This window comes from Vicugna pacos, chromosome 34 (genome assembly GCF_048564905.1).
Source record: "Vicugna pacos chromosome 34, VicPac4, whole genome shotgun sequence".
NCBI lineage: Eukaryota > Metazoa > Chordata > Mammalia > Artiodactyla > Camelidae > Vicugna > Vicugna pacos.
Window position 1 is genome coordinate 2951482 of NC_133020.1, and position 24908 is coordinate 2976389.

Below are 24908 nucleotides of genomic sequence, written 5' to 3' on the forward strand. Positions count from 1 at the left end.
ATTTCCCCCCCGTTCTTCTGCTAGACTAAATAATTTTTATCAGAGCCCCAGGGACAGGGACCTAAAACAATTCTATCTGGTGTAATACCTGGACACATGTTGGAGGTGAGGTATTCCTGTCCCCCCCCCCCCCTTATTTCCTCTTATTCTTTTGGTATGAGAAACACCATCCTTTCCTTCAGGAACACTGACGTATTTCCAGCCTTTTCGCTTAATTTGATGCATCTTTATCAAGATTCTCACCAGTTTTTTGTTTCTCGTTTTTCTGAGTGTCAACGAACTAATCTGTTTCAAAGCAACAAATGACAGCCTAATTAAAGAAAATCGTAATATTGAAGGTTGCGGAGTCACCCACTCCGTTTTCATGGCAATGCTGGTTTGGAGCTGAGTCTCTTCTGAGGAAACGGTGATTTTCCCCGTCCTACCGTGAGGGATGGAATCTGGGGGGCAAAGGCACCCCTGCATTTTAAGAGTGCCCACCTAAACCACCGGAGGCTCAAGCTCAGTTTAATTGGCAAGGCCGCAAAAGGGCGCGCTGCGCTTTTCGACTGATGCAAATCACCTGTTCAAGGTCGCACGCCCGGTCCTCACGGGATGCAATCAGCGCGGTCGGGCGGGACTGCGGGGTCTGCGGTCGGCCGCCTCCGCGCGCCTCGGGCGGCCCACCTGGCGTCCCGCAATCTGCGCAACCGCGGGGGGAACGCGCCCTCTGGCGACCGACCCGCCGCCGCAGCTGGGCTGGGCGCACACGCGGCCCGGGCGGAGGCCGGCTGCAGCCCGGCCCGGGCGCCGGAAGGCGGCGGCGGCGGCGGCGGCGGCCGAGGCTGCGCGCGCGGGGGGAGGCGGGGGGAGGCGGGGCGCGCCTATATAAGCCCCGCGCGGCGCGGAGGGCGGGCCTGGGCGAGAGCGGCTGAGTCGGCGGAGCGCCCGGCGCCGCAGTCGCCGCCCGCGGGGACAGGGAGGGGAGCGGGAGGAGGCGGCGGGGGGAGGAGACGCGAGTGCGGGGTGGCGCCGGTCCACCTCCGCAGCACTCCTGGCTCCCGCCGGCTTTCGAAGGCGGGCCCGGGCTGCGGCAGCGGCAGCGGCCTCGGCGGCCTGCGGAGGTGAAGCCGGGCTGCGGCGGCGGGGGTCGGCGGGGGTCGCCGGGGGTGGGCGGCTCGGCCTCTCGGGGCGGCGCCCTGGGGTGGGGGTGGGGCAGGCGGCCGGTGCGTTTTCCTGCGGGTCAGCCTCCCAGAGGCACCTGCAGAAGTGGCCCCGGCCCTGTGCGCGGGCGTCCGGAGGGCTGCGGGGAGGCCGGGGGTCGCTGCCCTCGGGGCGCAGGGCAGAGACGCCTCCGGCGCGGGCCCTGCGGGGACTCGGGGTCGGCGCCGGCCGCGTGGGGCCTGTGGTGCCCTTGCTTTGCGGATGCTCCTCAAGGGGAGAGGGAGGGTACCTCCGCTGCGATGCGCGGGGGTGAGGCGGTGCCGAGGGCCGCTGACCGGGCCCTGTCAGGCCTGCCGGCATGAGCCCTTAAACCGGTTGGGTGTGAGCGGTTACAGGTTAGTCTAAACAGAACGGAACACCAACTCGGGGCGCTCGCAGCCCGAGAGGGTACCTGGATGCAAATGTCCCGTAGTGACGGACTTGCCTGGTAGGCCGCAGGGCAGTCACGGGGCAGTCAGAATTCTTGTTCAAGAAGTTACTCTCGACTTAGTGAACGAGAGCTCTACACGAGTTGTGTGTGTGCGGAATTTTATTTTAAATGTCTGCTAGTGACTGGGGTTAGGGCTGGTGGTGGGGGATACTGTAAAGAGGTTCGAATGGCTGCCTTAAGGTCCCGGCGTGGAAAGCTGCCTTTTCTGTGTGTCATCACTTGACCGTAGAAATTATCCAGCATCTCTCATGGGAAGAGAGGAGCGCAGAAGCCATTGCTTAATTAGCAGTTATTCCTCCCTGTGTGGGAAATTGAATTTCTGGAAACATCCCCCATGTTGTAGGTTTTGCCTGCATGAAGGCGCCAGTGCTTGGCACTAATTGCCTTCAAGGGAGTGAAATGGAAGCGCGGTGCTCCGTTGGGCTTTGAGCTCACTTCTGTGGAACAGAATTTTGAGGACGTGGATTTAGACATTTCAGTGAATTTAGTGCCTCTGGGCCTAGTTTACTTTTATACTGAACTTTTTTGTTTTGTTTCTTTTTTCCCTTCTCTCCTTCAGCCTCATCTGTTTCAATGGTGCAACTCTCTTCATCTCCTTTTGGTTACCAGTCACCTTCAGGCCGTTCAGAGGAGGGAAAAGAGGGGACTATGAAGTCGGCCAGGCCCCAGGTGAACCACAGCCACCATGGGGAAAGCCAGAGGGCCTTGAGCCCCTTGCAGCCTGCTCTCAGTTCTGCCACCTCTCCTTCCCAAGCATATGAGACATACATTGATAATGGACTCATATGCCTTAAACACAAAATTAGAAACATCGAGAAAAAGAAGGTAACTTTTTTTTTCCCCTCCCAGCCATATATTTGCACCATCTTAAGTTAGGGTCAAGGAACTGACATTTTGCTTTCCATTAGGGCTCAGGTATTCCTTCCTAAAGATTTAAGTAACCTTGAGATTTAGCTGGCTGGAAACAGACACGTAGGTTAAATCTTGAATGTATTAAACACTTCCTGTTTGATTTGCCAGAATAACGGAATAATATTCTTCCTAGTAAATTTGTTATGCATGCTGTTGAAATAGTGGAAGAGCTAGCTCTTTATCTCGGATTAACTCGTGTAGTATTCACGTTTCTTTCCGTAGATGAGCAGCAGCCTGATTTTTAGAGCGTTTTCCTTGTGACTTTCTGCAGCACTCGGTGTTGCAGTCGGGCTGCTGCAGTGCTGAGAAGCTTTAGCAACGAGAGCCAGCAAATGTTTCAGCTCCCGTTTTTGTGTTGCCAAGTGATCACTGAAGACTGATAGGTGAAAGCATCGTAGAAAGCCTTGTAAAGAAACTCAGGGTTATAATCAGTCTAACGTTACGGTCAATGCTGATGTAAAGATCCACATCATTCCTCATTTCCTGAGTCATGGAGCCTGTGAAAAAGTACAGCACGTTGTTTTGTTGTGTCATTCTCTTTTGCTTGTAGTATCATGGTGAGTTACTCCCCATCTGGACCTAGGAACTCTTACCTACTGTTATGCCAAAACCTAGTTAAAGCTTAGAAAAGTGGCTTTTAATTATGGAGGAAGGTCAAGAGACTTTTAAGAGTCTGGTGGACTCTGGTTCTTTTCCTTCATGCATTCCCTCCCCTCAAACACACACTAGGAAGGTGGTGAATCAGGGCCAGTTGCTAGTAGCTTCTCTGTAACCCTAGCTTTCACCAGTTAGCTGTCTTTTGAATGCCTGCCCTTGATCACAAGTGTGATAAGGTGAGTGTGCCTGGGTCAGCAGGAATTCCCTGCCACTGTGGGCAACTGGTCAAAGCAGGATGTATTCAAAGCAGCATCTATTGAGGGAGACTCATGAGTGCCTTCCCCCAGGTGGAGGAACTACACGTATGTGTATTACTCTTTAGCTTCACTGTAGTATTTCTTTAATTTTGAATACCAGTCTGGTCAGTCCTCATACTTTTGTTGCAAGCTTCTTGGAAAGCATTTTAAAGCTGTAAAGCCAATATGGAAGGAGCCTTAGCATGGCTTTTAGAATACCCATAGAGGGTCATGTCATTATTATGGGGACAGTAAATGCAGTTTATTTGTCATTTGTTTACTTAAATATCAAATTTTATATGAAAAATAGTTTTAAGTTGAGACTACTGTAATTCTAGAGAAGTCTTGTATATTTCTGTACTTCAGTTGGGAAGTTTCCTATGGGACAAATGCCTACCTACATATTTCAACAGGTAACGGGAGGTTTAAGTTTAAGCGGGAGGTTAGAGCAGGACATCTCAGCCTCAATGCTATCGACATTTAGGGCTGGATAACTCGGGAAGCTGTGGGAAGCTGTCCTGTGCACTGTGGGTTGTTCAGCATCCCTGGCCTCCACCCACAAGATGCCAGTGCTAATCTGTCCCTCCCCCCCACCCCCCAAGTTGTGATAACCAAAAATATCTCCAGACATCGCCATGTATCCTTGGGGGACAAAATTGCCCCTGATTGAGCACCACTGGGTTAAGGGCATATGATTGATTAGTTAAATCCCTGTGTGTTAAATAGTCTAATTATAAATAGAGGCCATTAAGAGAAAAGGGTTTTATTACTGCCTAACTTTTATAATTCCAGACCAGTGTTGATTATGTGTAATATTTTTTTACCTGGCTGGAACGCATGTCCTGTTGCTGCCTGCCTTTAGCAAAATGGTATTCTTACAGATTGATACTTTGCTTCAAGAACTTTGCTTTCTTAAGAAATGGCCTGGTATTGAGTTTATTTTCTCAGAATTTTATATCAGACTTACTAGATACCAGTTTCTCTTCTGTAGCTCAAACTGGAAGATTACAAGGATCGCCTGAAAAATGGAGAGCATCTGAATCCAGACCAGCTGGTAAGTGGTTTCTGATCCTTGGTCAGACCTGCTGGTTTTCTTCTCTTACTAAAACTCTAGATGAATTAGGTGAGACCAAAGTTTTGATAGGCTGAAAAAGAAGAGTGAAAAGCACCTAGATTTTTCAAAAGACTTTGTCTTCACCGATTAGCTCGTATAGCTTTGACTGCTTCTTTTGCTCTGGTGGATGGTACGGATGGGGCTGTGTTTTGTTAAATAAGAGTGAAAATGTAGACTATCACTAAGAGTCAAGATGGGTGTAAGTTAAACTTCGGCTAGAATGGACTGAAGAAGAGCAGTGAATACGCTAGCATTCTTCTGCTTGCTGGTGCATTCTAAACCCAACACCTCTCCGCTCTAAAATGTGAAAGATTATTTATTACAGCTTGCCTTGGTTTGCTGTAGTTGCTTCCTCTTAATAATGCCTTTGATGACTGCCTGCTTTTCTCTCCAGGATTGCCATGTTCCTTCTCAGGAAGCATCTTTATCTGATAGACATCTGGCCTTTAAAAAAAAAAAATTCACTGTGAATATTTTACTGTTTATGACATTTACAAATACTGTTTACCTTGCTTGCCCTTGCCAAAACCTGCAAATTTTATCTAATGTGGTGAAGGAGAGTTTTTGCCACATGGAAATTAAAAAAAAAAAGGTTGTGTTGATGTTTGGCTTTTTGACCTGATCAGATCTCCTAAGAGGGGACAAAATTAATCTAGAAGTTATTTGTTCTAGCTGTAGGGCTGTTGTCTTTTATCTTTTTGAACGAAGAGTTTTGGTTGTGTATCATAGATACTGGCGTTCAAGGACTTTTCCCTTGCCATATTAGCTCTTCACTGACCTAGAATTTTTGTGATGCAGTAAATTACAGTTCTGCTGAGGCACAGATTTGAATTGTCTGAGCTCCCAGAATGATGTGCTCAGATAGCTGGGTGAGAGGACTTGGCTGGACATCCAGCATTTCAACATGGCTTTGTTTTTATGTAGTCATGATATGTTAAATAACTTTTTTTTTTGAGGGGGGAGGTAATTAGGTTTATTTTATTTATTTATTAGAGGTACTGGGGATTGAACCCAGGACCTTGTGCGTACTAAGCATGTGCTCTACCAGTTGAGCTATACCCTCCTCCCATGTTAAATAACTTCTAAAGCGATGAAACTTCTGTTTGTGTAAGTATCCTTGGAGGAAGTGTTCTGTTGTAGTAGTGTTTATGATTTTGGGGAAATATAGCGGATGGGAGTGGGGAGGTAGGTGGTTCTCATGGCAGCTCTCTAAGACGTGTCGGGGCATGCTGTATTTCAGAGCTCCAGTCAATCTCAATATTTCATTCCTGCCTTTGTAACTGCATGTTGCTTCTGTGGTACCTTAATGTTGTTTCTGTGGTATTAACTTCAATTTCTTGAGTAATATCCTGATGACTGCCAAATTTATCTTGCCAATAGATCAGTCCTCTGAACTCTAGATCCTTAGGTCCAGTTGCCTTTGACATCTTCTGATTTCACCCTGCCCCCAAAACATGTTCTTCCTTTAATCTTCATTGTGTTAGTTAACAGCTTGATGAACTAGAAGGTGGAGTTGCCCAAAACCTTGGAGAATTGTTTTACCCTTATACCTCCTATCTAGCCCGTCAGCAAGTCTGGTTCTACCTTCGAAGTAAATTCAGAAACTGAGCACTTCCCATAAATTCTGCTTCTGTCTTCCTGGTCCAAGCCACATCATCTTTCACCTGCGTTATTGCAATGGCTTCTTCACAGGTTTTTCTATTTCCGCTTTTCTCTCCAAATCTGTTCTCAGCATAGTAGCCTCAGTAACCCTATTCAAATACAAGTCAGATAATCAATCCTCCGCTCAAAAGTCCGCATTGGTTCCCATCATGGTGGCAGAATGTCCTTACTGTGGCCTATAAGGCCCTGCAAAATATGCTCCCAGTTCCTTGTGCATCTTTATTGCGTTCCCTGTGCTGCTCCCACTCGCTAGCTTCATTCCAGCAACACTGGCCCTCTTGCTGGTCCTCAGACATCTCAGGCTCATTTCTACCTCTGGGCTTTTGCACGTGCTGTTGCTACTGCCTGGGGTGCTTTTTTCCCAGATGTCTATTCTCGGTTCCCAACCTCCTTCAGCTTTTTATTTGAGGCTCATCTCAGTGAGATGTGTCCTGACAGTACCATCCCTCTGTTTCCCTGTGCACACTCCTTAGCTCCTTTCCTTGCTTTAATTCCCTTAATAGAAGCACTTCTCTGACATACAGTAAGGGCTTGTTTGTCTTTCCTTCCCTTATAATGTAAGTTCCATTAAAGTAGAGATTATGAGTGTTCACTGCTGCTTTCCTAGTCATTAGAGTAGCTTATAGTGTATGGCAAGCATTTAAATATTTATCACATATAAATTTACTGAAAGTAAAATGATTGAAGATTAGGTTTTTGGTTGTGATTAATTATATGGTTAGTGGTACTTTTGGGAAATAACATCTCCTCATAAAAAGCAATGTATGCTTAAGCTAGAAATTCAGAAAATGCAGATAAGTCAGAAGAAAAAAAAAAAAAAAGCAAACCTGTAATCTGACCCCGCAGAGAAATGTTGTTAGTGTAGTGTTTAATTGAAAAGCTCTAAGTTGAGTTTTTAAAATTAGAAATAATTCACATAGTTTCGAAATTAGGAAATACTAAAAAAAGGGTTCTTTTCACTCTTTTTTTCCTCTGTTTAGTTCTCATCTTACAGAGGAATCTAGTAGAATCATCATTTTGTATCTGTCGAGAGTTTGTCTATATAAGCAAATGCTTTTCTCCCTGCCTCCTCTGTCTCCATTTCTGTAAAACTTAGTTTAATATAGATACTTTTGGGGCCTTTATTTTTGCTCCTTCCTTTTTTTTTAAAGTACTTTTTTAGGGGCCGTTTTAGGTTCACAGTAAAATTGAGCAGCAAATAGAATTCTGGTATCCTCCCTGGCCCCACACATGCTCAGCCTTCTCTGTCACCATTCCTTACCAGCCTGGTACGTTTGTTGCAATTGAACCTGCATTGACACATCATCATCACTGAAAGGCCATGGTTTACATTAGGCTTCAGCTCTGTGGCTTTTGACAAGTATATGCTGGCATGTATCCACTATTATGGTAACATACAGAATAGTTTCACTGCCCTAAAAATCTTCTGTGCTCCACCTGTCCATCCTTTTTTAAATATGTTGTTGGTGTTTCCATAATACTCGAAAGTTTGGTTGAAATGTTCTCTGAAACTGTCTGAGCCTGGTTCGTTTTTTGGGTGGGAATATTTTGGAAATGTTCTCTTATTTTTTTCTTTGGAAATTGACTTGTTTAGATTTTTTTCTTCTCTTTTTGGAGTCAACTTTTCAAAACTTTTCCTTGAAAACCACTTACATTTCTCCAGTTTTAAAAAAAAAATGGTTAGCAAAGTTTGGAGCAAAGTAATGATAAAAGTCTGTTTCTGTTTATTTCTAAATTTGTGTGGTTTTATCTCCTCAGTTTACTCTGAAGTTAGCTATGGTTTTTGTTTTTTTCTTTAAGCCAGCTTTTGGATTTAATTTTTTCTCTTACTCCTTTTATCTTTCTGCTTTCCTTCTGTTTATTTGCTTCATTTTCTGACTTTAAATTGAGTGCTTATTTCATTTGTTTCCTTCCCCCCACCACCGATTTGTATTTAAGGCTGTAAATATTCCTTCAAGCACTGCTTCAGCTGTATGCTAGAGGTTTGAGTTGATACTGTTTTCAGTATTGTTGGCTGGAAGTTTTGTAATTTAGTTTGTATTTCTTTTTTAACTAAACAGATGCTTGTAATACTGTAAACAAAACTGTCTGTGATCTGCATAGCTACTGTAACCTCTTATTGGTAACTCTTACGTAACCCATCAAGACTAAAGCTACAGACTTCTAAGATTTCACTAAGATTGCTAACATAAACCTAGATTTCTCCTTTAAAATAGTAAGAAAAATGTCTTAATGAAGCCCATTTGTAACTTTAATATCTGTTTTGATTCAGATCTGGATTTGAAATGGAGAAGCGAGATGCGAGCGAGTGCTTGAGCAGAAGGCAAGGGTACTTGACGCTTTCAGCGCCACTGAAATTTTTATTGTTAAAGAATTAGAATTTGGTACTTAATCCCTTGTTGCTAAACTCCAACACTGTGCTCTATTTAATGTATAACCGTAAACGCATTAAATAATATGAAATCTTTCCTCCTTTGTCATCGCACTGCAATTGGCCTAGTCAAGGCCAGCCACCTGAATGTTACATCAACTTCCTAATTAATTAATCTTGTCTTGCGACCTTCCTTTCCACTTTATCAGTCTTACTCCCTCTAGTGTCATGTTCTTGAAGCAGAATTCTCAGTGTATGATTCTATCCGAAAGTTTTAAATACTGTTCGGGATCTTTAGCATAGTTGAGCCTGAGATCATGCTCTGAACTCACTCAACAGAAATATATTAAGTACCTGCTCTGGGAGATGCTCCATGCTAGGGTTGAAATACCAAAGGGATAAATGTGATCTTTGCCCTCATGAATCCTTCCTTGAGAAAGAAGTGCTGTAGTTAAGGCCTGAAAAATGAGAAGGACTTGACCTGTAAGAGTGGGAAGGAGGAAGAAGAGTAGGCTACGCAGCTAACATGTGTAAAGAGAGAAAAAAAGGAATGTTTTTACAAAGAGCGTTCCTAAGAAACTGGAAGGAAAGCCAGCGTGGGAGGAGTCATTGAAGCTGGAAGGAGAAAGGCACATTATGCAGACCTTTGTATGCCTTTTAAAGGCAGTGTGCTTTTTTCCTTAGGGCAAAGGAAGCAGATGTTTTAAGCAGAGAATAACTACAGATTCTAATTTTAAAAACTCAACCTTGCACTGTGAGGAATGGTTTGGAGATGGTAAGTGTGGGTGTCAAGAGACAGGATAAAGGCTGGCTGTCGTCTAGGTCAGAGCTTATGGAAACTGGTACCAAGGTAGTGGTGGTGGGTTTGAGTAAAGTAGCTGGATTTGAGAGGTAAAATCAACATAGCTTGGTAGCTGTGTCGGAGTAGAGAGAAGAGCCAAGAGTGGTTTTCCAGGTTTCCGGCTTGAACAGTTGGATGGATGGCAGGACCATTTATTGGGCTCGGAAGCACTGGGAGAAAAGAATGTTTTGGAGGATGAGATAAAGAGCTCAGTTTTGGCCCATTGATTTTAATGTGCTTGTGAAACATTAAGGGGCGATGTCTAATAAGTATTTAAGGTAAGAGTCTGGAGCATAGAGAAGTTTAGTCTACAGATAATTCACCTGTATGGTTGCTAATTGAAGCTATGAGAAAAAATGAGAGTATCTTGGGTGAGAGTATAGAAAGAATGAAGAGTTAGAATTTGGTGCTTATGTATGGTGAATTACTGTGTCTGTGATATGTATAGTGACTTTAAAGCCAGGCATCATTCTGAGTGATTTATAAATATGAAATTATTTAAATTGTACAACATCTCTGTGATATAGGTCCTGTTTTTCATAAGTGCATAAAACTGAGGTGAGGGAAGTTAGTGGAAAATTGCTGATAAATAAGCAGCTGGAAAAAAAGGAGAAAGATGAAAGTTTATTGTTATAAAAAAAAAAAAGATGTTTGTAGAGAAGGAGGATGCCTTTATGTTGAGGTCTTCTGAGAAGTTAACCAGAAAGAGAGCTTTAAAAGATCCATAGGTTTAAAGGATGGAATTCACAGCACTGACCTTCCCCAGGATGGTTCTGGTGGAATGGTGGAAACAGTCCAGGCTGATGAGGGCTGAAAAGGAAATGGAGATTGTAGGGACATTTTTGAAATTTGTCTGAGACTGGGAGGAGGTGGTTGCCAGAAAGGCACTTTTTTATTTTTCCTATTTAGGTTGAGCAAAGACTTGAACTCATTAAGTGCTGACTTAAGCATCAACAGAGGGAGAAGCTCAAGACTTTTAAAGAGGGAATCATAGATTAAGATTTCCTGAAGCAGAATTGAATAGGGTCCAGGGCACAGGTGGAAGGGTATCTCCTCTACAGTGTAAGGAAATGGAGACAGAAAGGATGGATCCACATTTGATGATGGGAAGTTGAGGTAGTTCCCATTTGATGTTGCTTTTCTGGAGGCAAAGTTAAAACCATTTGGGAGTAGATGTGAAGGGGTATTTCTTTCTAGTTTTACATCCCTCTGAGGACTGGATACTATGGTTATGTTATCTGTGCATTCTTGGTTCTGTAGTTGGAAAGCCTCTCTTACCTTTTTTAATTACAAAATGTATAGTGCAAATAAAATACTGCGTGTAAGTTACAATGTGTAATAAACCAAGAATCAGACTCCACTACTCAGATAGTATATACCAACACCATGGAAGCTGCTTGCCAAAACTTTCTCTTTCCTGTAACCTGACCCTAAACTTTTTTTCCCTCATGCCCTTCCATTTGTTTTAATAGAACTAATTTGTTGTTCTTAAATCTGTTAGGGTTGCTTTTTTGAACCTTATAATAAATGTTATCATACTGTATATTTTACAGTTCACCTTTTTCACTCATTGATGCAAGTAGCTGTAATTCATTTGCTTTTCCTTACTCGGTAGTAGTCTGTAAATAGATGGATGCTTGCGTTGCTTGCTATCTTTTGGTATTCTGCTCTGATCAGTCTTACATGTTATCGAGATGCAGGTGCAAGATTTTTTCAGGGTGTATCCCTATCATCGGGCTGTAGGGTGTACCCATAGTTAACTTCATAGGTAAAAATGCCAAACTGTTTTCCAAACTTATTGTACAAATTTATGCAAATACAGATAGTACACAGGAGTTCCTATTGCTCTATATCTTTATAAAGACTTAGTATTATCAGACTACTTAAAAAACAGCTTTATTGAGGTATGATAAACATATCATAATAACCAATTTTAAGTGTGCAATTCAATAATTATAGAAAATTTGTAGAGTTATGCAATTATCACAACAATACAGTTTTAGAACATTTTCACAACCCCTTCGAGTGCCCTTCTGTGCCCTTATTTGCTTCCTAGCTCTAGAAATTTGTCTTTTCTGGATACTTCGTATGAAGTGAAGTCTTGTTTCTTTGACTTAACCATTATGTTTTTGAGGTTCATCCATGTTATAGCATGTATCAGTAATTCATTTCTTTTTTTTGCTAACTAGAATTCCTTTGTATGCTTATAACGACACATTTTGTTTATCCATTTACCAGTTGCTGGATATTTGGATTGTGTTTATTTTGGGCTATAGAATGCATAATGCTGCTGTATAAATTTGCCTGCAAGTCTTTATGTGGGTATATGTTTTCATTTCTTTCGGATAGATACCAAGAAGTGGAATATTGTACTATTTTAATTATGGAGGCTTTATAATATGTCTTTATCTGGTTGGACAAGTACCCCACATTACTGTTTCATATTGTCCCTTGGTTCTTCCGTATAGATTTGAGTTAAGGTCCCATAAAATTCCTACCCCTTCTCTAATTACCAACTTGGTTCATGTGTAAAATATCAAATTTTTTTTTTACCCCTTTACATTTACAATATTCCTGTTAAAATACTTAGTTCATTTGTCTGTTACGGATAATTGTTTACAAGTCTTTTCTACCATAGTAAAAATTTCTTGAGTTTGCTTTGATCTGTCCTCACTATGCGACTTGTGTAATGTATTTGTGTGTTTTGTGCATGAATATTGACAGAGGAGTCCCGCTGGTTCAGTGTTCTTAAAACCCACAGGCGCCTCTGACCTTAAGACTACACAGATGGGGACTCAGCTTTATTATTATTGTTCAAATTTCTAGTATTAAATTCAATTTTTAAATTTAACTTTATATAATTTCTACTAAATATCTTTCTTCTTACTTTTTTGAGTTTGTATAGTAAATGGCTAGTTCCTAAAGTCTTAAATGTCTTCTGATTTTAAGGAACTTACTTTGGCATATTTGTACTTAGAAGGTCCCAGAATTGGTGTTTTCTTATCCTGTTTGGTAGGAAGCAGTTGAGAAATATGAAGAAGTGCTGCATAACTTAGAATTTGCCAAGGAGCTTCAGAAAACCTTTTCTGGACTGAGCCAAGATGTGAGTATGTTTTCTTTGCTTTTCCTAAAACCAGTTTAACCACTTACATTGAAGAAAACGTCGGTGTCTGACAATGGTGTTGGGTTATCATTTGTCTAATTCCTGCTGACACTTACTGGGGGAGATGGGGGTGAGGACAGCTGCTGAAGAACTAGGATGTCCAGGTTCCTAGAGTCTCAACACAAATGTTACGTGAACATGAGACATTGTGAATCAAGTGTGAGTTAGCTAATTGTATTATTTCCCTGTGGAATTATAGAAATCATTGAGAAAGGGAATAAAAACTATTTTGACAGATAGATTTATTAAAGATACTTCAGAATATAGGCTTGAAAATTTATGTAATACAAGCTTGTGAGTGTAGCATCATTTAACATATTAAGAAACATAGACTTGGTCGACTCTTCTTGAGAGCATGGCAATTATTATTACCAGGAAAATTTATGACTCATGTTAAATTTAAATAGAGTCACGTCTGTTCTCACTGCTTGTTAGGTTTCTGTGTTGGCAGTTCAAACTTTTCTCTCCCATACATTTAATCAGTAATTAATATGAAGTTGTAAGGCTTCATTAATGAAGCATTCTTCATTGTGTCAGAATCTTAGATAGATAGTCCTTTAAAGATCATGTGTTAAGAACTGAGGAAATTTTTTGGTCAGCTCATTTCCAGGGTGGGGAGCATGCCTCATGAGACACTTTCTTCTTGTAGAGTGAATTAAATTCTCTTCTCCATTTCTCTGGCATTGAAAGAAAGAAAGAAACAAAAACCCTCCGAAACATCATTCTTTGGCTGAAAACATCTTCCGTCTTGATCCTTGTAATATAGTTCTGAGTTGCTCTCTTCTGGATGTCTGACTTAATTAACTTCTAAAAGTGTGAAATCTGAAATGGCCTGGTGTAGAGACACTACCTAATGTTTTCTGAATAACTTCTACTAATGCAAGTCTGAGATGATCCTAGCATTTTTTGTTATCCATAGCACGCTGTAACTCATGTTCACTTATTCATCACTTAATTTTAATACTTTCTGTTAATTCCACAGTTACTAAATATTTCTAGGCTATTTTGGATATAATAATTCTAAGTCATTTTTTTTCTTACGTGCTTGATCTATTCCCTCCTTCCCCCCTACTGTATGAAGTTTATTTAGTTTTGGTCCATTGGTCCATTAAGCTGCTTTCATACCCTGTAGAATGAAATTAATAATACCACAGTGGATCTTTTTCCTGAGGTTTCCCTGCATCTTAGTTGATCATGGTTTACTAACATCTTTTTTGTAGAGTTTTAAATATTTTTGCTATATCAGAGTACTTAACCTCTTCTATAGGAAAAGTCTTCTTTTAGGGTTTTTTTTGTTGTTGCTGTTGTTCTCTTAATCTTCATACCTTGGAAAATATCCAATATGATGGAAACATAATAAACAGAAAGACACCTATGAGGATAGAAGACCTTTTAGGTGACTTACTGGAAATAGGTGGTACTTTTTACTACTGATGTTTTATAAATAAGAAGCCACTTGTGGGGTCCGTGCATTGCATCAGACTAATTGAAGGTGCTACGGTTGTGAGCTTTAGAGTAGACTCAGGGCTGCTCAGTCTGCACACATACATTTATTTGAGGGAAAACTTACATTCCACTAATTTTCCATATGCATTTTGTCGCTAACTATTGGAAGATACAGCTCCAAACTCCTATGAATTTTAATTTTGCTTTAAAAAAAAAACTGTTGTAGCTGTTTTCTTAGCATTGCATTTGTACGGCTTTTTATTTCTGTTTGGTTTTAAATTTCTTATGCTTTAGCCAGTCTTTGGTTGGTTGAAAATCAACCATTTTAGTTTAAATATTTTTCCCCTAGAACATGAGATTAAAAAAAAAAAAACCCAAAAGCTAAACTTAAGCATTTTCTTAAAATATTTAGCCTCAAAAGGCTCGATATACTTAATATGGGAAAGTAAAACTTTGGGGTTAAATGGGCATTAATGATAGGTCCTTTGCTTCTCATCATGGTGGCAGTAGAGGTCCTAGATTCAGCCTGGAGCTCAGGGGTCAGATATTTGGACTGAGGCAAAGCAGCTCATCGCTCGGTGACTTTAGCTGAAAAAACCAGCAAGAGTGAAATGACATTGTCAGCTTCATGGTCAGTGGTAAATATTTGAGATTTATCATCTAATCTCAGCTCTTTGGGATTAGACTTTTGTAGATGGTGGATTGCTAACCTGGGGTTGTGGAGCGTTGTCAGCCTTAATTAACATTTGTTTTAACAGCTACTTAAAGCGCAGAAGAAGGCCCAGAGAAGGGAGCACATGCTGAAACTCGAGGCTGAGAAGAAAAAGCTTCGCACTGTGCTTCAAGTTCAGTACGTGTTACAGAACTTGACGCAGGAGCACGTGCAGAAAGACTTCAGAGGGGGCTTGAATGGTGCAGTGTATTTGCCTTTAAAAGAACTTGACTACCTCATTAAATTTTCAAAACTGACCTGTCCTGAGAGAAATGAAAGTCTGAGGTAAGTTAACAATGTATTTATTTTAGTCATTTAAGAAAATATTAATTTAATTCAACACTGGAAACGTTGGCCTGCCCAGACTCTGACAAGGTTGATAGACTCTCTGGAAGAAAAATGAATTTGAATGCCCTCATTAACCTTCTTTATTGTAACGCTGATTTTAAAAAATAATGTCTGACCATCAAGTTTTTAACCTTATATAGGTATTACCCATAATACTAGTTACGTGTATTCTTGAAAAAATTTTTTTGTAACTATCTAGGCCATCGCATTACCTGAGAGTCTTTGCCTCTTTACTACTGCTGTACTTAAGCGGAGGTAAATAAAATTCGACTTGGCTGGTATCATTAAACTGTAAAGTGAGAATTACTTGGTGTTCTTATGCTATGAATAAATACTGAGAAACAAATCTGATAATTCAGAATATAAAACCAGCAAATTGAGGCAACCGAATTTTTTCTCCTAGCTACTGCTGTGCTTTTTCCCTTTAGATGGAGCAAGTCAGCTAACGAGCAGGTCTCTGCTTCTGGATTGTTAGGTACACAAGCTGTTTCAGTATTGAGTCTGTTAGCCAAGCAGAGTTAGATTTCCCCTGGTACTAGAAATCAGCCTGTACCTGGAAGAAGCCTGGTACAACCCCTTGTTACCTACATACAGCCACGTGTATGTATGTTCCCATTCTGATGGTCCATCATCATTACCTATGTGGTTGCTTCCTTTTCCTGCTTCACTTTGGTGGATCCAGGGAGTGTAGCTTACTTAAATATGTGAGATGTAAGTGAAACGTAATTTGAAACATGAGCTGCTCTCTTGAAAGTCAAAGGCAGCTCTTAATATTTCCATCCCACTGTTCTTCCATCGAGGGTAAGGAATGATACCGCACTGGCAGCTTTAAACTCTCTGTGGTCTATTCCTTAATAGACGTATTTGGTAAAAAAACAAAACAAAACAAAACAAAACTTTATTTTAGTTGTTTTAAGGAAAAATGCTTACATCTGAAATCCACAAATGGGCATTGAGTCGTATTTTATAAAATTTCAATTTTTCATTTCCAAAGAGTAGAAACACAGAATGAACGTTGACTGTCTGAACTGTTGATGGATTGTATTGTGTAAGTTGTGCTGCTCCATATATATACATATACGTGCCTCTAAAGCCGCTTTGTTCTGCTGCTGCTTTTCCTTGTCAGTGTTGAAGACCAGATGGAGCAGTCATCCTTGTACTTTTGGGACCTTTTGGAAGGTAGTGAGAAAGCAGTGGTAGGAACGACATGTGAGTCTCCTCTACTCTGGACTTATGCAGTAAATACTAAACTTTATGTCTAGGAGTTTAGTATGGTGTCGAGGGCGGAAACTGTGTCGGTCCATCAGAACTTACATGTCTGACAGTACTGTTTTCTTTGGGAGAATGATGTCTTTGTTTAGTTCTGTTAAAAGCAGCTACTCTATAATTACGCTCACTAAAATGGAACCTAGGGAGAGTTTTCAAGTGGCAAGTCACTCTGATTTGGGAACAAGGGACTAGGACTTGACCGTTTTGGGGTTCAGTTCTGTATTCTGCTTGGTAGCACCTGTTCTGTTTAAGCATCTGAAATCCGCATATTGTTAATCTCAAGACTTATCTGCCAGATCTGCTTGAGAAAATAGAATGGTTTGGCTACACAGCGTATTGAAACATTGTTGTCTATTGGTCTGGAAATGATCTGGAGAGAAAGAGTCCTTTTGGCTTCCTGAATAGGCTTTGGCCAAATGACCAAGTACAAATGGCTGGACTCGAAGTACATAGCTTTGTCTACTAGTTCAGGATAATGAAAGCTCACTGGAAGCTGGTAAACATTTTTGTTACTACTGGTTGCTTCCTTTTTAAAAATATTTAAGTATGTATAACTATCTCAAAATTTCTAAGTCCTTTCAAATTTAAATCACAGAAATGTATTTCTTGGCTAGAATACAAAGGGATACAAATACTTTGGAAAGTAGTTTGTCAGTTTCTTATAAAATTAAGTGCACGCTTACTGTACAACCAAGCAGTTACCCATCTAGTACCCGAGAGAATTGAAAAACGTATGTTCACAGAAGTACTTGTACGTGAATATTCAGATCTGCTTATTCATAATAGCCCCAGATTAAACACAGCCCAGGAGTCCATCAGCTGATGACTGGTAAACAAAATGTGATATATCCATGCAGTGGAATCTACTCAGCAATAAAAAAGGAATGAACCATCGATACTGCCGCAGCATAGGTGAACCTCAAAATAATTGTACTGAGCGAAGGAAGCCAGACAAAAAAAGAGTACATATTGTATGATTCCATTTCTATGAAATTCTAGGAAAGACATAAGTAGAATGATACAGCAGGTCAGTGGTTGCCAGGGAGTGGGTGGGGGGAGGAGATTGATTACAAAAGGGGCACAGGGGAACTTTTTTGAGTTGATGGAAATGTTCTATCTCATGGCTATGGTGGAAGTAACATGACTATACTTATGCTAAAACTGTACACTTTAAATAGGAATTTAATTGTTTGTAAGTTATACTTTAAAGTTGATTAAAAAAAAAAAAAAGACAATCTATGTCATAGTATTCCTATGAAGTAAATAATAGACCCAAATCAAGTATGAGAACTCTGCTTAATTTGGGAATTACGTTTCTAGTCCGCTATTAAAAAATGAAATAGACTTTAGACCTGTTTATGGTGCAGCAACTTTAACATCATTTTAAGATTTTTCTTGATCATCAACTGGTGATGTACTGGGAGTGAGAGTAAAATCTTAAACATGGAATTTTGTATTTTAAAAATTCTTTAGAGCTTGTCTAAGATAGAGTTTTCTAAAGATTACGTTTGAGGAACTGAGCTGTTTTACTTCTCTAAAGCCTTAATTCCTTGGGGAAGATAGAGTAGTTGTTAGTTGTCGTGTCTTAGGGGCAGGTGGGAGAAGTGACTTCTCCCAGCTTAGGGAACAGATGCGTGTTCTTTGTAACATACTAGAGTCTTTGATTGGAGTCTCTGATTTTTAGTCACTTTTCAAGTGGTGGAAATGGAGGCCCAGAAAAACTTAAGTGACTTGCTGAGTTTTGGGATTCTGATCTTTAAAATTTACATTGATTCGGTATGACTCAAAGATGGACTGCATATTTACTTTTCATGGTACGATCAGTTCTTTGAATCCTCCCAATGTAGAATATTGTAATGACATACCACAACTAGGATAAAATTATGTTAGGATTTCTATTCCAAATGACTTTTTATGAACTGTGAGGTAATGTGATAACTAAGTCTTAATCACTCTTTCTTAGACAAACACATGAAAGATCTATTGTCTAAATTGCTGAACTCAGGCTATTTTGAAAGTATCCCAGTTCCAAAAAATGCTAAGGAAAAAGAGGTATCATTGGAGGAAGAAATGCTAATAAAATCAGAGAAGAAAAAACAACTGTTGAAGACTGAATCTGTTAAAGAGTCAGGTTTGTTGTGATCTCTGAAATTCTTTATATGATTGTATCTTTAACACTTAACCGTAATGAATCAAATCACTATAAGATGATTGCTTTATTTTAAGTTTATCTTTTGCATGCATGGGAGTCTTTACTCACCTCAGGATAAGCCTTAAGTTTTGGAAACATCTCTAGGGTTTATTACTGTGATTTGCAGAGTGAACCTTCATAGAAACATTAGGTTATACTTTGTCACAACTGAGTATGCTGTTAAAATGAGGCACTTATGGAATTTGAATGACTTTGCTAAACTCTTAGGATAAGTTCCACTTAAAGTTGTTGTTTAAAATACAAGTTATGGCAGAGTCCAGTGTTGTAGTAGGACAAGAATATAAATAAGCTAAGGTTAACATCAATTTAGGAAAAAGTTGCCAAAAACCAATAAAGGAAATATACTTTTCAAAATTCCACTTTTCTTGGGGAAGAAATACTTTGCATAAATGGCACTTTTGCTGTTGATGGTTGAGACTGGATTTATTTAAGAAATACCACTTCTGAGGAGGTAGTCCAGGCAGTGTTCTGGTGGCTACCAGCAAGATTTCACTGTTTCTCACCTTCACTTTCTCTCAGTTCTTAATGCCAAGTCCACTCCCTTACCTCCCTCCCAGCCTTCTGGGCGGCCTTTAAGGGCTCTATTTCAAGCTGATTTTTTTTTTTTTAACCCCATGGCACCAGAGCTGTAACTCCCGCCTGAAAGCAGCTGTGTTTGTGGGTAACAGGAGATAATCCTGTTTTCAGCCAGAAATCAGTTTTTAACTGGAACTTGACTTTAGAAAAGTCTTACATAAGGAGAGCCTCAGAGCACATGCTTTTGACCACCATGCAGCAGTGAGAATTACCCTTGATGTGAATGTACCTAATTGCAGTGTCCTTTTTCTATTACTCTTCTGAAGTGTGTTGCTAGAATGAATTAGTGTCATCTGTCTAAAAGCTTATAGTTTACCTACTAGTATTTATTTAATATTCTTTGATCTTCCCAGAGTCCCTTATGGAACTTGCACAGCCAGAGATACAACCACAAGAGGTAAGGCGCCGAAAGGGAATTTTCAGTTGATTTGGTTTTTGAGACTTCTGGATAATGTCGTGGTTCAGAGCCGAGGCTGGGCTGCTCAAGCTGGGATCCTGGCTCTGCAGCCTGTTAGCCTAGTGACTTTGGGCAGGATGTTTAGCCCAGCTGTGCCTGTTATCCTCATCCATAAAATGGGGATAATAATAATGCCTTTTGAGGATTAAAGGAGTTAACTTAGATTCCAAATTACTTATAGTTTGGCCTGGCGCGCAACAGCTATTCAGGCATTAGCTGCTGCTGCCGCCCTTGGGCCGTGGGTTGCAGTTTAAAGATGGGTGGGATTCGGCTCTTTCCAGAATTTACCCACTTTGGTAACAGTAGAGGGTATTTGTGCTCTCTCTGAGGTGATGTTGGAATTCATGGAGGCTGAAAAGAATGGAAGAAGCTAAATCACAGTGTGGTTGGTATATAGTGGAGATAAAGGAAAGGCTGGTAATTCAGGAAACATTAAGGCCTAAGGTTAAAGAGTATAACTTTGTGTAGTTAAACTGTCCTCTGCCTCAGCATCTAAGGGAGTCTGGTGGGTAGAGGGGTCCTAAGGCTGGCAGAGGCGGAATAACCTTGGTAGAAGAGCCTGAATCAAGCAAAGGCGGCGCCATGATGGGCACTTCTCTCCAGTCTCTGGGGAGTCAAGTATAGATCGCTGCCTTTGAAATATCAAAGTGTATTTCTGTTAATTGAGGGAAAAGGAATGGATGCAAAAGTAGGCCACTCTTTCCAAGTAGGATAAGGGCAGACGTTTCCTGTTGGCGCAGTGGCTCAGGCCAGTGGACGCAGGAATTCTGACAGAATTCAGGATTCCCCTCAAGGTCTTCTACAAACTTTGTGACTTGAGCACATCCCCCCCCCCCCTTTGGTCTAGTTTCTTAACAGACGCTACATGACGGAAGTAGATTATTCAAGCAAACAAGATGAAGAGCAACCTTGGGAAGCAGATTATGCTAGAAAACCAAACCTCCCCAAATGCTGGGATATGCTTACTGAACCAGACGGTCAGGAGAAGAAGCAGGAGTCCTTCAAGTCCTGGGAGGCTTCTGTTAAGCACCCGGAGGTACCGAAGCCTGCAGGCTCCTTAGAACAGAGGAAGCAGGAGATCCCAAAACTCAGGTCCGCTCTGCAGGAAGAGCAGAGGAAGCAAGACGTCTCGAAAGCCAAGCCGACCCCTGGCCAGTGGAAGCAAGAAGCGCCTAAACCCAAGGCTGGATATGGTCAGGAGGAACCGAAGAAGCAGGAGACACCAAAGCCCTGGCCCGTTCAGCTGCAGAAAGAACAGGATCCGAAGAAGCAAACTCCGAAGTCTTGGGCGCCTTCTGTGCAGAGTGAACAGGACGTCACCAAGTCATGGACCACTCCCGTGTGTGAAGACCAGGATGCAAGACAGCCAGAGACGCCAAAATCCTGGGAAAGCAATGCTGAGAGTCAGAAACACCCTTTACCACCACAGTCACAGATTTCTCCAAAGTCCTGGGGGGTAGCTACCGCAAGCCTCATGCCAAATGACCAGCTGCTGCCTGGGAAGTTTAATACAGAACCCAAAGATGTGAGTTGATTTCTGTCAGTCTGTTACTATTGAATGTGCATTAGTTGTGGTAATGATACCTTTTTAGTTCTCTTAAAAAAAAAATCAATAAAACCCATGTTAATTAACGTATAAAGTATTTCACTTAACTCTTTAATGCATAATTTTTCTCTAGAAAATTGGAAGCAGACCCAGTCTGCCTTTTGAGCCTAACCAGAGATGAAATTTCCGCAGTTAGAAAATACTATTTCACTGCCAAAGTTTTAATGACATAATAATGGCATCAAAATAGTGGATAGTTCGGAAAAGACTGTAACGTGAACAAGTGGGAAATGTAAATGCATGTGACAAGATGGGAGACTTGTTACGCCATTATATTTCACATGGGTGACTTTTTCTGACAGAAGTTATATTTTTCTGTGTTCTCTTCCTTCTCTTTTACTCATCTGTGGTCACTCAAGTTAGCCCGTCCTCTTAGAAGAAGGTACAAATGGTCAGGAGAAGAAACAGGAATTTTTTTTTTTGAGTTATAGTCAGTTTACAAAGTTGTGTCAATTTTCCTGTGTAGAGCACAATTTTTCAGTCATACTTGAACGTACATATATTCATTTTTGCATCCTTTTTCACCAGGAACAACCATAAGATCTTGTCTACATTTCCCTGTGCTATACAGTATAATCTTGTTTATCTATTGGAATCTTTTAAGTCCTGTTTCAGAAGAAGCAGTAGTTGGGAAGGATCTGAATTAGTTCTCTGCTTCTATTTCAAAATAAGAATTTTCTGGGGAAGAAAACTGTAGTTATTAAATGTTCTGTGATTAGATTTTGGAGTACGAGATTTAGTTTGAATATAAGGCCTCACTCTGTTAGTGATGAATAACCTATGTCAGGAAGATAAAAAGGCTTATAATGAAGACTCCTTGGATACAATGCTGATGTTGTCGTTTATTCAAGTATAAGTTATTTAGCACTATTTCAGCACAAACTTGTTACCACCTTGTTTCCTAAGAAATGTGAACTTGCCTCCCAGCGTTCTCCATTTCTGTCTTCATCTAAATGTTTATTTAAACATTAAAAAATACCAGCAAACAATGATCTTTGTTTCTACACATTATTTACATAAATATTATTTAAGTAGATAGCTATTTAAGGCTATCACATAAACAAAAAATCTCCTTTTATTCTCCTTTTTTTCCTCTTTTCTTCAAGTGATAATATAATTTTAGCTTGTTCCTGACCCTGCAGAAGACTGATAGCCTCATTTCATCAACCAGATATCACATGACAGTAATTGTAATACGACAACTATTTTCAGAAACTTATATTCAAAAGCCCAATTGAATCCTTCAATAAAGCTATTTAAAAAACCCCCAATTTGAAATTCCACTAGGTAGAGCAATGCCAAGCCATTACTATACCAGAATATTGGTACCATGCTATTTGTTGAATAGTGTTTCAAATCAAGGGTGTTCATTTGCAAAGATAAAAACTCATTGAATTTGCTTTATGGCATAGACATCAGTATGTTGAAGTTGCAGGGTCTCTCAGTGGCTGAGAGGACCCTTCTCTGTGTAAGGCAGTCTTTGTGTATCTGCATTGCAATCTCCGCTGTCTAGAACATGACTAAGTACAGTCAAGGGCAAAATGGACTTCAAAGCCAAAAGACAGATAACATGAAATGAATCACCGAAGCTTGTACTTTTCCCCTACAAGAGCCTTTCATATCGTCACTTAGGGCCTTTGATGACACTGTGGACCAGGTTAGCTGTGTGACTTGCAGTGAATTAAGTGGAGAAGAGGAGCTTGTAGGGCCAGGCTTGCTGATATCTGTAAGAAATAACTATAAACTCGGTGGGGAGGGTATAGCTTTGGTGGTGGAGCGTGTGCTTAGCATGCAGGAGGTCCTGGGTTCAACCCCCAGTACTTCCATTAAAATAAATGAATAAATAAATAAATAAATCCAGTTACCTTCCCCCTCAGAAAAAAAAAGAGCTTCGAACTCTAGGTCTAATTGAGGATGCGCAGCAGGCTCAAGAAACTTAGCAAGAGGGCTCACTCACCACCTTGTAAACCTCAGTAGCTCCCCCCAAAGTATACTTTACAACAAAATATGATGGCATATTTCCTCAATTGTAGGACATATATGTGTATATTTTTACATCTTAATGTTTCTGAAAGCAGATGCATCTTAAAAATGGGATGTATGTTTAATTGGCAGTAGTGATTTTTTTCCCTGGAAGAAAATAAATCACTGATGTGTTTTACAGTCAGTGGCATCTTAGAGAGGACATGTGGTAACTGATGCCATCATGAGAGAACTTCCCATCAAGGAAGTTCTGCTGTTCTGGGTCTTCCCTTTGAAAAAGATGTTTTAGGAAGATTTCCCGTTAGAGTTGTTCTGAAAGGGGGGAAAGTGTTTAAAGTTTGCTTAAATTGCTTAGAAAACACATTTATCTGGAAATTCTTTACCTGAGATAAATCTACAAATGACCATTGTTGTGTGCTTTGATTTACTCCGATGCAGTGATGAGCTAAGTTTCCTGAATCAGGGTGTTGGATTTGAATTTTCACGCTTACACATTATGGGTTTATCTTGTAGGTGCCTAAGCCCATGCATCAGCCTGTAGGTTCTTCCTCTGCCCTTCCCAAGGATCCAGTATTGAGGAAAGAAAAACTGCAGGATCTGATGACCCAGATTCAAGGAACTTGTAACTTTATGCAAGTATGAGTCATTCTTAAATGATCTTAAATGATGTTCACGGGGCTGCTAGCTTCTGATCTGAAGCACTGTGCTGAAGTCATTGATAAGAGCATAAAATCTGGTGTCCAGAATGAGTGTGAGTCCTGGCGCTGCCACTTCCCAGCTCTGAGAATTTAGGCCAGTTACTCAGCTCTCTACCTCAGTTATTTTTTTTTTTTTGAACAGTGAGGATAATAGTTCCTATTCCTATTTGTTGTGAGTAATAAAATGAATTAAACATGTAAGAAGCTGAAAGTGCACAAATGGTATTACTGCTGTATATAGATAATCAGTAGTTTCCACTCAGATTGTCAGAACCTACCCTGTGCTTGGTGTTAGTGTTCTGGTCGGTGCCCTTGTGTCTAGACAATCATAGGACATTCATTGCCTTTAAGGAGTTTATATTCCAATTGTGTAAGATTGTAAACTTGTGTTAAGTCAGTAGTTAAATGCGAAATCGTGTCACACAGACTCTTACAGAATTTCAGAGTAGTATCATATTACTGAGGGATGACGTAGGGAAATTAAAGATTTTTGTGTGGTGAAAAGATCCTGAATTGTAGACTTAGACCTGTGTCTAAATCCTCCTCTACCATTTACCAGTTGTATCATCTGTGGCAAGTTATTTAGTCTCCAACCTTCTACGTACTTTGTAAAATGAGGGAGTTGCTTGCTTCTTCAGATTATTTGAAGATAAATAAAGACCTAAATAAAGTGATCACTACAGGTGTGTAGACTGAGTACTCAAAATGTCAGGAACATTTCTGGGAGGATCAAGGTAGGCAGGTAGGAGGAGAGAATGGCTTCTTGTCATGAAAGTGTTAAACAGTATGAGTTCAGTGGTTGAGGTAAAATTATTAGACCCTCTCATTGTTTGGGAATAATAAAAATGAGGGTTCAGTCTACACTAGGATTAACGTCTGTGTTTAAGACCTCAGTCTGGAGTTTTCTTTTCCCAACTTGGCCTTAGAATTACCATTACAGTTTTAACACTTGACAGAGTCTTAAGGTTTGATGGTTGCTTTAGATTTATTTTTAACTCTTAATTTCTTCTCC

At 40.5% G+C, this 24908-nt stretch overlaps 1 protein-coding gene across 25 annotated transcripts in view; it reads left to right on the plus strand.

Moving 5' to 3' along the window:
- Nucleotides 1-926: 926 nt before the first annotated feature.
- The window catches only part of CAPRIN2 (caprin family member 2), a 38256-nt gene continuing 14274 nt past the window's right edge, over nucleotides 927-24908 (plus strand). For 15 of the 25 annotated variants that reach the window (XM_072954529.1, XM_072954520.1, XM_072954531.1 and 12 more), the window contains exons 1-10: nucleotides 973-1103; nucleotides 2193-2458; nucleotides 4430-4492; nucleotides 12443-12529; nucleotides 14794-15032; nucleotides 16222-16304; nucleotides 18328-18495; nucleotides 19506-19549; nucleotides 20457-21134; nucleotides 23712-23834. In XM_072954529.1, the coding sequence (XP_072810630.1) occupies nucleotides 2207-2458; nucleotides 4430-4492; nucleotides 12443-12529; nucleotides 14794-15032; nucleotides 16222-16304; nucleotides 18328-18495; nucleotides 19506-19549; nucleotides 20457-21134; nucleotides 23712-23834 (1737 nt within the window). In that variant the 5' untranslated portion in view covers nucleotides 973-1103; nucleotides 2193-2206. Of the gene's footprint in view, nucleotides 1104-2192; nucleotides 2459-4429; nucleotides 4493-12442; nucleotides 12530-14793; nucleotides 15033-16221; nucleotides 16305-18327; nucleotides 18496-19505; nucleotides 19550-20456; nucleotides 21135-23711; nucleotides 23835-24908 lie in introns of those variants that run through there. The other 10 variants (XM_072954536.1, XM_072954540.1, XM_072954542.1 and 7 more) reach the window with 7 other exon arrangements.